Source organism: Sinocyclocheilus anshuiensis, unplaced genomic scaffold (genome assembly GCF_001515605.1).
Source record: "Sinocyclocheilus anshuiensis isolate Anshui unplaced genomic scaffold, SAMN03320099.WGS_v1.1 scaffold1404, whole genome shotgun sequence".
Lineage (NCBI taxonomy): Eukaryota > Metazoa > Chordata > Actinopteri > Cypriniformes > Cyprinidae > Sinocyclocheilus > Sinocyclocheilus anshuiensis.
The window spans coordinates 221,331-235,871 of NW_015546095.1; the positions used below are offsets into that span (position 1 = coordinate 221,331).

The following is a 14,541-nucleotide window of genomic DNA, read 5'->3' on the forward strand; positions in this document are numbered from 1 at the left end:
CCTGCTGCTGCTCTCCATGTAGTCACAGGCTTTAGGTTCTGATCCAGAGGTCCATCTGTTCCCCCGAGCACGCACAATTCACATTATAGTCCAGGTGCTTGTGGGATAGTTTCCAGTAGCTCTGTGGAATGTGACCACACTTGAAAGTATTTAACCCCTCTGTCAGCCTTGATGACACTTAATGACTTTGAGAGAGAGAGAAAAAGAGCCAACGAGAGGGTGACACCTTATAGTATGTTTCAACAATTCACATCCCCTTTAGTATCCAGGGGATAGCCGCCCAACAGCTTTCGTAACTGCAGTAGATACACAAGAGATCAACAGCTTTCATAACTGCAGTAGAGACACATGTTCAACATGTTTTAAAGGGTGTTCTGCGAGTAAATGGGTTTTGCCACAAACTGTCCTCACTTGAATGTGCTGTTTCTGTAGAACAATAAAAATACATAACCATAAAATAAACCAACAAAACAGTAATAATCATTTTATTGTTTTCCAGTTCAAATATGTAAACATCCTTAAAACAAGGCTTCAAACAAAACGCCAAAGGATTTACACAAATGAACATTCTGTCATTATTTACTCACACTCATGTTCAAGCCTGTATATATTTCTTTCTTCTCTGGAATACAAAAGAAGGTATTTTTTGGAGAATGTTGGTAACCAAACAGTTCTGTTTCCCATTTACTTCCATTGAATTATTTGTCAATACAATGGAAGTCAATGGGAACTACTTGTTCTTCCTCCAAGTTTATTTTTCTACCCCACTGGCAGTTTTAAATTGTAACTACATTTAGGCTACCTAATTTATTTCATGAAATAATTACATTATATATATATATATATTTCAAGTTTAAACCTTGTTAAATTTTTGTTTACTATACAAAATTACTGAGTAAGAAAATTATTGGTGCACTGTATTATTTTAACAAAATGTGAAATTGTGAATCTGTCGCAATGTACTGCAGACTTTGCAAAGAGGCTGTTACTGAAAGCTATGATAGATCACGAAACCACCGCTGTGATCTCTGTTCTGTGATTGGTTATAATGGCAGGAAACTCTCACGTCCCACAGCCTGAGCAGTGACAGTTAGCCATAGTCATGGTCTCTGTGTGTTGATGTTTGTCCCTGACTAGTTATATTTAGTGGCGTTAAACCATTCTGAAATTCAATCTACCATCTTACAAGACTAAGAGCTCCAGGGAGACTTTCCCACCACATGGTCAATGGAGAAAAACACCAGCAGTCACCCATTATGACTGAAAGACTTCCTGAGATTTATATTAAACTCAGTATATTATGGTTACATTTATTTTAAGGTGTCCTTGTTACAGTGTAATTATATATTTAAGAACTGAGTAATATTAACAGTATGTACCTACTATATAGGCTATATTATGCATAATTTACAGTTATTGCTATAGTATGTAACATGCATGACAAGGACACTGTAAAATAAAGTGTTACCAAGTTTTAGATCACATTAGTTTCTCCATGTGCAAAACAAGACATTTGGGCAGTTTCTTCCACTTGATCCTTATAGTGCTGCCAAAGATTTCCCCCTTAAATAAAACGATGAATTAAACCTGATAATAAAATAATGTAAATGATAATTGAACTAAATATGATAAATTATTTGAAAGAAAAGCCTTCTTGCCAGTAGATAAACGTTTTACCATACCTTCATCATTTAATTGTATTTGTTTGTGTAGTTATTCTAGTTTTAACTTTGTGCCAGATCCTTAATCTACAAAAATCCATTAAAAAAATAATAAAACTATGTAAACAAAGTGAAATAAACACTTCAATATTTATTTTGTGAAAATTGTTTATAATCATGTTTACACAATTAGCGACTGTTCCTCTTGTGATGCCATTCCCCCCACAACCAACAATTCAAGCTGCAATTTTGTCCTAATTATGCAAAAAATGTAGCACCATAAAAGTAGATCTTGTGGTCTTTTGAAGATAGATTGTGTGAGGAACCAGACCTAAATTTAAGACGCTATTCTGCCTCAACATCTTTTGTATTCCACACAAGAAAGTCATACGGGTTTGGAGCGACAGAGTAATTGATGGCCTCAGTACAAAGACATCATGTGTTGTTTCACATCTGCAGTCATTGCATCTTAACAAGAACTGCTTCATCTTATCAGTGTTCACTTGCTAATTGCATGATAATAGGTTTTGACAGAGCAAAAATGAAGCTCCCAGGGCTCCTTATGATTAAACATCCAAATTGAACTCTTTCACTAAATTACTTCCTCTCGAACTGATGCTACAGGCTGAATATTGCCACAGCTGTTTCTGTTCAAGCTGATGATGATACATTTGACATCTCTTCTTCATCACTCTGTGCAGTTGGATATATAAACACAGAAACGTGTTGAAATGCTCGTTTCTCTCCTCAGCGGACCAGAAACCAAAAGCTAATTTTTCCGCGAGCTGAGCACATCTCATCCTGGTTTGATGTGCTTCTAATGAATTAGGCAGCTGGTCTCGCAACCGAAGTGACTTTCAAGTTACATGAATTTATTATGGGGTTACAATGGCATAGTGTTTAAAGCAATTACAGATTAAAGAAAACATGATGACTGATGTAGAGGTGGATGGCACAACCTTATGTGCACAGCTTTATAACATACACTGCAATCCACCTGGAGAGAATATGATATTATTAGACTTCTGATTTGCTCATGTTCATGGTGGCGACCTCTTTAGTGGCCTTATGAAATGTCACTACGGGACGTTGCCATTTATACCGTTTGTATGGATCCCTTTACAAATTTTTTTGCCCTTTACAAATGTGCTCCTTTGTGGCTTCAAATGAGGCCACAATATATTATAGATGCCTGTGTATTCTTATATTTCTCTATGTGTTGTGCTTTGGCTGTCTCAATACCAAATTTGCAGTATGGTACCAAAAACAGTGAAATTTTACAAGTTATGTGTCAAAGTTGAATACATTTAGAGGTTTGTTCACTAATGTGTGAGCCGTAATAATAAAGCTGATTGTCTTAGCAAACAATACAAATCAAACGAGGCAAATAAATACAGTGCTACTTTCCATTATTAGCATGCTATTTAACTCTGCATTGTGGAGATACAGTTGGATGGTTGTCTGTCTATTTTAGTCTTTATTGTGAATGCTATAAATACACAGGCAGACAGAGCCGGTCGGGGGTGTGAGCTCAGGGTCAGTCCATTAACAGACTGGGTTTAACACAACCTGGAGCTTCTCCTGAACTTTAATTCCAGTTAAACGGACTGACTCCCACCACTGAATGTCTACCACAACTGTCTTTACGACTGGTACCCAGGCACACAGATGCATTACCGTAACAAAAATAATTAAATATTAATTTATATTAATATAAATTAATTACAGTTTCCAAGCCAATCCTTTAAACCCCTCTCTTGAATTTTCAGTAGCTCCAGTCATTCTCCACTGGCTTCTTTAAATCATTCCCATTTCCTTTACCAAGCACCCTTAGCCTCTATAGCCTGGCTGTGCACACAGGGGTGACCTAGACACTCATATGTGTCACACATGCCTCTTTGGGAAGATGAGACGTGCTTTTTGCTCTGCCTGAGTGTCTGAGCTGCCAGCCTGCGAGCCATCTTTATCCCTCAGGGTGAAATGTGAGGGGAGGGGGCGTATGGTCTGCTCCAGCCCCCAAAACAGGCCCGGAAGAAAACTCTTGATTAAAAGTCTGCACTGGTTATGCCAGGCATACCACGCTAGGCTGACTGAGCTTATAAATAGACGTCCCAGGGGAGGGGGAATCGGGGTCTAACACTCACACAGGGGCCTATTAAGAGCTCATCTGAACAACAGTCTCTCCTTGAGCTCCTTCACTGGAGAGGACATCATCTTCATCACCATCATCATTATTGGGGCGATCTCATTCCAGAAGGGCTACTTAAGGGTCACTGAGAGAATCATTTCAGCTTAATTAAGGCAGTTATCAAGCGCGCTCATACACAAATATGCAGACGTGCATTTTATGTATGATTACTAACAGCACAAGAGAGATTCAAGTGAACCTCAGCAAATAGTTAGCACATGTGTACTCCACAATATGGTGCTTTTTTTTTTTTTTTTTCATGGTTTCTAAAGTACCGTCTTTAAAATTTGCAGGTATTGACATGATTATTTCATTGTGCTTTTATATTTCAGCACATAAAATTGATATGGTGCTTTTTTTTTTTTTTTTTTCATGGTTTCTAAAGTACCGTCTTGAAATCTTGCAGGTATTGACATGATTATTTCATTGTGCTTTTATATTTCAGCACATAAAATTGATATGAATTGTGTAATTTCTGCATCACTGCAGGGTGGCACCAAACGAAATCGCAAAAATGAGGGTTTCAGATAGGTTTTGTTTGAATAGATAAGAGGGTTTCTTCGATAATGAATTGCGGTACAAATTACTAATTATTAAAAAGCAGTAACCTAATCAAAATATCACTGTAAGACTTTTGGATGACCTCATTGCCACATGTGCAAATAAAGACAAGCATAAAATAATATCAACCTGATGACTTTTATTTGAATGTCTTTTGTACTGCAATAAAACACTTCTACCAATAAAAGGTGCCCTTTAGTAATCATGGCAAATTGAAAATAGAATAAAGAAAATATATCAAGAAAATAATGGCAAATCGTTTCAGTAATGGCCATTAGTGATGGGTGTTTAAAAACATTGCTTTGTGAAGTTTTGAAACCTTTACATTATTTTGATTTGAACCAGTGTTGCCAAACTGCCAAAAAAAGTTGCGTTGTCACTTCATAGCTGTCGAAACGTTTCAAAAGTTAATCAACTAATGTCTATGTTTTTTTTTTTTTTTACCTGATCACGGATCAGTTTTATGATGTAGACATTTTTAATTGAACAATTGTACAATAAAAGGAGGCACAGCAGTCTCTTATTAGCCAGATTAGCCAAACACACTAAACAAAACCTATAATTAACAAAAGAACATATTATACAAGCACTTAATGTTTAATGGTATTGCATAATATTGTAACATTAATATTTAATGGTAGATTGCATTTAATAATTACACTTTCAAGAAAACATTGGCAATTGGTTTGTAAAAGATTTGTAAAGGAGTTTTTGTTGCTGTTTTGACTAGCGATTCAGAAACAATTAATCATTTTGCACAGCAATTGGTTTAATTATTTCGCAGTTGTGCAGTTTGTCTCATCTAGTGGCCGCTGCAGTGAGCTAAATATTGGCATGTTGAACTGCTCTAAAAGAGCAATGTTTTAAAAGTGCCACACTATTTACTCTCTTTGGGAAATAAACCTACGAGCAGCTTTCCTGCAGTTGGCTCTGCACATCTCCTACCTCCTAGAGGCCAGGAGAATGTATTTCAATATCAAAAAGAAAAGAAAAAATTCACACTCTTCACATTTAAATCACTTTCTCGTTTTCCTGACTCCTTTAAAAACAGGAGTTCAGCTTTAAAAATGTATAATGCCATCTTATGCAAGCAGCTGACATTACTCTCCTGTTTGCTCTCTTAAAGGTCCTATGGGGAACTGACCAACTGCACGTTCCTGGTGGCTCTGAAGATGAACTGTTTCTGGCCCAACCGAATGGTGGACGAATTCTTCATCCGGGTGCACAGGCACTACTTCCATGACTGCTCAATGTCTGGACGTCTGCTTCACGATCCACCCAATCGGATCTTGGGGCCTTTTATCGTGGTGCCCATTCTGGTGACGCTACTCATGACTGCTCTAGTGGTGTGGAGGAGTAAACGCAGCGAGGGAATCGTATAATCGTCTACAATAAACTTACCAAGTACTTCCACACAGAACAATAGAGACGGAGATATCTCACAGTCTGCAAACACTAAGAAAGACTTGTTTCTTATCAAGTGGTTGTATATCCAAACACTTATAGTGAACGCTGTCACTGTGTTATCTGCATTCAGATAACATACAGGTCATTTATACGGACAAAATATTTCAACACAATTTCTCTGAGGTAGTTTTTAACTAAATGTTTTGTCATGCCAGCATTTTGTCAGTAAAACAGATCTCCAATCTGTATGCAAGCCATTATCCTGATGATGGATAAGTTTCACACACCAAACAAAGGGAGGACACTGTTATTCCCATGAGTTTGACAAACCTTTACAGTCATGTGAACACTGGACTCAGTCACTTTGTGTCACCCATCAACCTCAATGCATTTCACACTCATAGATGTGCATTGATGACACTCATTCAGTCAGTCATGATTAATATTGTTTTGTTGATTCAAGAAAGAAAACTAAGAAAAGAAGAGGGCAACGACCACAAACATGCCAATAATATTTACAATATCAGTGATCCCCAAAATCACCATTGGATATTTTAAGACACTCAAAAAGCTGTAAGAGATTCAAATGCTTTGTCCAAAATCTAAAGCGAATGTATCTCTCATAGACAATGCTCACAGTGCATTGCTACATCAAAATTATCCAAGATTTTGGGGAGCTGTGATAAATTGATACTTTTCGTTATTGAATGAAATCAATAAAAATCTCAAAATAAATTTATAATTTACTATTGGACCCAATGTGTGGTGTGTGTGTGTGTGTGTGTGTGTGTGTATATATATATATATATATATATATGTGTGTCGCCACTGTGTTATCTGCATTCAGATAACATACAGGTCATTTATACGGACAAAATATTTCAACACAATTTCTCTGAGGTAGTTTTTAACTAAATGTTTTGTCATGCCAGCATTTTGTCAGTAAAACAGATCTCCAATCTGTATGCAAGCCATTATCCTGATGATGGATAAGTTTCACACACCAAACAAAGGGAGGACACTGTTATTCCCATGAGTTTGACAAACCTTTACAGTCATGTGAACACTGGACTCAGTCACTTTGTGTCACCCATCAACCTCAATGCATTTCACACTCATAGATGTGCATTGATGACACTCATTCAGTCAGTCATGATTAATATTGTTTTGTTGATTCAAGAAAGAAAACTAAGAAAAGAAGAGGGCAACGACCACAAACATGCCAATAATATTTACAATATCAGTGATCCCCAAAATCACCATTGGATATTTTAAGACACTCAAAAAGCTGTAAGAGATTCAAATGCTTTGTCCAAAATCTAAAGCGAATGTATCTCTCATAGACAATGCTCACAGTGCATTGCTACATCAAAATTATCCAAGATTTTGGGGAGCTGTGATAAATTGATACTTTTCGTTATTGAATGAAATCAATAAAAATCTCAAAATAAATTTATAATTTACTATTGGACCCAATGTGTGGTGTGTGTGTGTGTGTGTGTGTGTGTGTATATATATATATATATATATATATGTATGTGGCTCATGTGTATACACACATGGCTCTTTTTTACAAGTTCATGCAATTTCTTTTTTAAGAAAAGAAAACAAAATAACAAGTGTGGCTTATCATGCAAATCATTGTAAAATCTATGTGCATTTACATGAATACAACACAAATGTCATGTAAATTAAGTTTGTACAAATTTGTAATACTTAAAAGGCAATTCACAATGCACTTGAGAGATGCAGACCGTCACCAGATTACAATACATCACTTCTCAGACATTCCAAGACCCAACAAACAATCAGCGGAAATAAGTGCTGACCAACGTCAAACAGGGCTAACACTCTGATCTGACAAAACACCTGGTGTCTGTCAGTGCAGTGTGAATTGGGCTAAAGACTGCAAACTACTATTTAACAACATCTGTTTTTTTTTTAGAAATCAGACAGAATAGAATGTCCCTATAGGGACAATTTGTTACATGCTTTTTAATTTGCTTAAATGTCAAAAGTGTTCAGTTCAGCGTTATCACAAAACCCCTGATTGGGTAACTCTGCCTAAGACAGTAGACATCTACTGCATATACTTCAGGCAATAGACAGTCAGGCAGCTCATCAGGTTCTGGATCAGAGCTGCAGTCTTTTGTTCTGAGAGTGGCTATCAGAAACTATTAGAAGCAGTGAACCAAAAAGAATCACTGCATTTATTTGGCATCTCTCATCTCATGGGCTCTCCTCATTAAGATTATGTCAAGGGAAACTATTTTTTAGTGGAGAGTAACCTACTAGCTAAGATGCTTGCAGCATTTGTCAGGGAATAATTCGTGTATTAGCACTAAAAGGATGCTTTTATTCACATGGTTCTGCTAATTGCTTTTTTTAAGTTATATCTGTATCTGGAGCTCTGTACCCACAGTGAGTGGTTTAAAAGCCTTTGGCGAACTGGACATTGGCACAGAGACAGAAGACATTTCTAATGTCAGCTGAATTTCAAAGCCTCTGATTTCTATTGCAGTTATAATAAAGCCATTTGCCCTCGACTCTTTTATACCACAAATTTCCCCTCATTAGGGGTTTGCTTTGTAGCACATCATATGTGACCCTGGACCACAAAACCAGTCATAAGGGTCAATTTCTTGAAATTGAGATTTATACATCACCTGAAAGCTGAATAAATACGTTTTCCTTTGATGTATGGTTTGTGAGGATAGGACAATATTCGGCCGAGATACAACTATTTGAATATCTGGAATCTGAGGGTACAAAAAAATCAAAATACTGAGAAAATCACCTTTAAAGTTGTCCAAATGAAGTTCTTAGCAATGCATATTACTAATCAAAAATTAAGTTTTAATATATTTACGGTAGGAAATTTACAAAATATCTTCATGGAACATGATCTTTACTTAATATCCTAATGATTTTTGGCATAAAAGAAAAATTGATAATTTTGACCCATACAATGTTTTTTTTTTAGCTATTGCTACAAATATACCCCAGTAACTTAAGACTGGTTTTGTGGTCCAGGGTCACATATGCTGTCAGGAAAACAAACAGAAACAAAGGTAGGCATTTGCTCATGATTCACCAGAAGTTTAGCTGTTAAATTACAACAGTTCAGTTAGCGCATTAGCAATAAGTCTATTTACTAAACTAGTTTGATTGTTATGCCACATGATTTTGATGTCTCTGCATTTTGTTGCAAGAAGGATGTTCATGGATTCATGGATTATGCACTATGCTAGTAAACCTAAATCAGTAACCCACATAACTCTGTTTAAAAAAAAAAAGAAAAAGAAAAAAGGCCAAAACGGAAACAACACAAACACACTGTGAGTCACTATCATTCATTTTGTAATAAAAGTCTCAACACTACAAACTTATTAATGAAACTATAAAAGTGATGAGTCAGGTGTACCACAGCAGTAAAACTTTCTAAAAATCACTAAACTCAGCTTTCATTTCAGCTCAACTCATACATGTCAGGACTTTCAATAATCATTATTTCTTTCCTATCCACCTACCATGTCTAAAAATCACAGCAATAGCTGTAATATGTAATAGCTTTACAGAGCTTAACAGTGAAGGAACGTATTAGTGACTGGCAAAGGAAGAAATATGAGGAATTACGTTATTTAAGTGATCTCAGATTTTTTTTCTTTTATATAAATTATCTCAGATATTAAATTATGCATTAGATATTGCATATATGAATTCTAAAAAAAACTGATAGCGCAACATGACCCTATAAGCAATCCATATGCTTTTCCTCACAGATAATGGATGTTCCTGTGCCATGAATGCAAATTGTTTGGACACCACAGGCAAAGTTTTTGTGGAAAAAAAGTGTAAATCCTTAAAGGGGTCCTATTATGCGTTTTCACTTTTTTCATTTTAGTCAGTGTGTAGTGTGTATGTTTGGGCATTAAAAAGATCTAGAAAGTTACAAATCTCAAAGTCCACTCCAAAGGGAGATATTTCGTTTTTTAAAAATCCCTTTTCAAGAACTACAACGAACGGCTCGTTTGGACTACAGCGTTGGTTTCCGGGCTTTGTGATGTCACAAAGTGGCTCATTAGAATTTCATTACACATAATTCCCGCCTACAGAAATTCGAAGGGGTGGGGGGTGGGGAGGGGCGAGGTTGTGGTTAGAACGCTTGGTTGAGTGAGCGCATAATTTATTTTTTAACTCTGTCCCTGAGCATTATAACCCCAATTTGCTATTGTGTGCTGCGCATTTTACTGAGGACAGCTTCCACAACACGAGTGAGTACAGTGCTGGATTCCCAGGCAGCTTTTGTTGAAAGACTGAGCAAGGGGCGTGGCAGTACTGAAACACCGTCTAAGCTGTTCGCCAATCACAATGCACTGGGACAGCTAACCAATCACAACACATTTTGTTTTTCGGAAGGCGGACCTTCATCAAACCCGGAACTAATCGAGCCGTTTGTGCCAGGCTGGGGAGAAAGGTATTGTAATAATGTAAATTATGTGAAAAATAATGTGTTTTTCGAACCACCAAGCATGAGAGCATGTTCTAGTACACCCCCAAAACAAAATCAAGACTTTGTAAAAGAGCATAATAGGACCCCTTTAAATCCGACTATAATTCATAAATATGAAAGTTCTACTGGGGAGATTTAAGGTTGTGTTACAGATTGCATATGCCTGAATATTCACAATATTTTACAAAAACAAGCTGTTGTAACAACATGAATGGTCATAACATTTACACAACTATCACTTTTTCAGAGTAAACAATGAGCTGATTTATTGGTGCCATATCAGGGATATTCATCTCTCTTGGGCAATATTCATCTCTTATATAATCTGTATGTGGAATCAATAAAGGATTTCAGATGTGCTGTCCCTGGCCTAATATACTTTATTGATTGCTTATGAAGTGCAGAGTACTGAATAAATGTTATCCTATGTCACATTACATGAGATGCCATTCAATGCATGCCGATAGAAGGATTCCCTTTAGCTGCACCGTAAACTACCATTTAATATTGACAGCACATTACCCAGAGATTAATGGATGACTAGTTGATGCATCAGCTATTTATCACTTTAATAACAGGCAATTAAAAATGTTGTCTAATCACCTTGATGGAAGGGTAGGGGAATAATCATCTCAAATACATGCTTTTGGAGCCATATTTGAAAGGACATTGCTTTTTGTTAGATGAAAGGGTAAACAGAATGACAACGAATATTCACACACTCCTAATGAGACAAATCCGTCATCCATCTCTGGAGCCGCACAGGAGCTAATAGTCATCACATGGGAGTTATTTTCAGTTACACTCAAAATGTTACTGTAAGTAATGCACCAATTAGAGAAGCTGTTACCGCAAAGAAATGAGAGCAATACAACACTTTTCACTATATCGTAATTAGACACTCATTACAAACCATTCTAATTTAATCTTTTATCATTCAAAAATGATTAAGAAGATAATGTCAGTTTAATAAATTATTTCTTTAAAGTTTAATTTCAACTAGTGTCATCTAACCGATTTTCAAACCCTCCCCTCATCTGACATTGTTCAAACAAACCAATAACCCAGCCCCAGTGGTTGAACCATTGTTTTGGCCTTTTTGATGACTCTAGATAACCTCAGGCTGGTTGTGCACCTTCAACTGCGGCAATGACTTAAAACTACAAAATAACAAAACAGGTTTCATTTGCCGCTCTGTGATTGAAAAGTGTATCCTAAACCCATGGGCGAGAAACAAGGTACAAGTCTGGTGCCAGCAGGTGCAGTGATTCCAGCTCCAATAGCTTTTATGAAGGCTGTTGCTTAAAAATTTTTGTTAGCTCTTGAAACTGGGCCAGCAGTCCCAAAACCCTGCTTTCTGGTGCCACCCAGATGCCTTTAGTTGGGTGTCTGGCCCAGAGCATTTACTATAAAACAATTACAGTGTTCAAAGGAGGCTGAGCAGCGCTGCTGGGAACAATGGAACAGGGCTCTGGTTTTACTGTTTTTTTGTGGGTTTATAAAAGGTTTAGGAGGGGTGGATGGAGGCATTTACATTGTACCACAAGAGAAGAAATTCTAAAAATGGTCCAAGACAAATGAAAGAAATCATTAGGCAATACGGTTAGAGGCTGTGCGGTGATAGCAATCTTGGCTTATTGGAAAAACATGCCTTTTTTATCTACATTTTTGCAGCTTGATTTATAAAAACTTTTTGCACAGTTCCTTGCACATTACTATTATGACATCAGAATACTTTCATCATAGTGCATGATTTCTAAACATATACATTCATAAACATTTTTGACATTTGCATTGCATAACTAGTTCTATATGTATAACTTTTCTGAGAGTAAACTTGCTTGGTAGCTCACCTGATACAGAATTGCACCTTTAATGCTGAGTGTTCGGGTACGAGTCACGATAAAATATATAAATTAAAGACTTGTAGAAGCTGAAATGGCATGGTTGCTTCAGCAAATGTGTTTTTTTTTTTTTCTCTCACATTAGCCCTTGTTAACACGATCAGTTAAGTTTAGGGTATAGGATTTAATTTAGGTGGTACATTATTTCCAAAAAATTTACATTTAAGCACCAATCACTGGCCATCTTATTTTCAAACTGCTTCGATACATACATAAAAAATATAAGAAACCTTGGCCAGATTCACATTCATCTGTTTAGGATAAAACATAACTCACTTTTAGTGCCACTTACTTGACATTTCACTTCGAATGTGTTGCAAAATGTTCATCATATTGCAGGCACGTTTTTTTTTTTCATTGAGCCTGGGTTAGAATATAGTAATGGCTAAACATAACACAGAAATATTAAGGACACACATTTTGAAATGCTACAAACATTTTACTAAGCATTTGCTATGGAGCTAGAAGATATAGTCCCTGTCATGTAAACTAAGGTTAATAGCTGGCCTCTATGGGTGCTGTGCAGTGACCTAGTAGAAGCCAGAACCCCAAACTAACTGTTCTATATGCTTTTTTAAATTCTAACAAAAACTACAGAATATTTCAGAAAACAAAACAAAGGGCAAAGCCAGCATAAATATTCTTTGGCCCATTTTCACACAAAAGGCATCAAACATATTATGCCATCACATTTCCATTCTTTTAACATGATTCCGATCACATTCAAACTGCAGTCACATATCTTCTAAGACTAGCACTCAGTAGCTGCTTTTATCAGCTATTCCCATTTATTATAAACTGTTTTTGTCTAAAACCGTGTCTGACAGCAAGATATTCACTCATTTCTAAGTGGTAATAGTGGCAAATATCATATCCCAGCATGCCAGTGTCACGCTGTGAAGCTCTTTCAGTAATGAGATCAGGAAGTTGAAATCATGAACAGCGAACTTTTCCATTTGCAAGGTGGAAGTAAATTATTTTTAGAGATGAACTAGTGTCCTAGTTTGTCTTCAGTGGACCACTAATAAGAGGGTATAGGTGTCTGGCCTTTCACTAGGGATCTTAGTATGTGATGATATCAAAGCATATTATTAATGATTGGACTCTTGGCCGGTCCACATGAAAGAGTTGCCCCGGGTCCATTTATTGCGTCAGTATTGTCCAGAGTGAAATGGTCTGTGACTGATGTTATTCAGTTTTATTCAGGTTGCTTAAAAGCCTAAAGGAAACTAAAGAGAAAGGTATCGCTTGCCGATTGAAGTGAATATGTTTTATAGAAGACCGAAACATTTGAGTAGGATGATGTGCTTTGATAACAAGAGACCTCATTACATAACACATATATACTACATCCTCTGTAGGAAAAGGTTTCAGTTCAGAAGGATATTATGGATAGAAGTTGGTTCTACTATAATTAGTTAATCAGACTCTAATTATGACTAGAGGACCGGCCATTACGATTAAAGAGAAAGACAGATAAATCCATGATGTAATAGCTTTTCAAGAGAACAATGTCAGTCATTCACTTTGATATGTTTAAAGCACTGCCTGCCTATCCTGAATCTGAGATCAAATTTCCTTGCTCAGGTTGTGAACAGAAACAGCTGGCAGAAATAGACTAGTAGTAAAGAAAATCCCAGGACCAATGGCGGCTCATCACACCCACAGCACATAATCCCTATATTCCATAGTGTATCACATATGCATAAAATACTAAAAACTGAACTACTGCATTCAAATGGATTTTCTTATATTTTGATCTGAAATAGCTATTTCTAATTTGAAAAGACAGTACAATTAAAGACTGCATCAAAAATATATAAAAGTTACATACACAGCTTTAGAAATTCAATCTATCTATCTGCCCTACACTGAAACTAACCACTTCTAAACAATGTTAAAATATAAATATCAACAATGTAAATGTACAGTGATTATTTTAGCTACATTATACTGATCAGGATCAATCATTGCATCTTAGATATGCTGGCATGATGATGTCTGAAATTCTTCTTTTTGAAAACTTCACTAATATTACTTGCTGTATATAAATTTGGTTTTAACAGTTGGCTCACAAGTCAACCAACCCACCAGGACTGTCCAGGCACTCTGTGTGTCCAGTTCATCCCTGGTAGATCATCTTGGGTTTTAGAAGGGCAGAAGAATATACATTCCAGCTGGGTAATGAATAAATCATAAATACTATATTTTCTGATTATGATGTCACAATATTTGGAGTTTTTAAGTATTTTCACATGTCAGTTTGCAATAAGTTCTCCTGAAGATTTTTCAGGTTCTCAGTTCTTG

General features: G+C 36.4%; 1 protein-coding gene across 1 annotated transcript in view; it reads left to right on the plus strand.

Annotated features, from left to right (window-relative positions):
* The window catches only part of ramp1 (receptor activity modifying protein 1), a 26,189-nt gene extending 19,623 nt beyond the window's left edge, over positions 1-6,566 (plus strand). Inside the window, exon 3 of the mRNA XM_016501800.1 lies at positions 5,537-6,566. Coding sequence (XP_016357286.1) covers positions 5,537-5,792 — 256 coding nt within the window. The 3' untranslated portion in view covers positions 5,793-6,566. The remainder of the gene's footprint in view (positions 1-5,536) is intronic.
* The last annotated feature ends 7,975 nt before the right edge of the window (positions 6,567-14,541 follow it).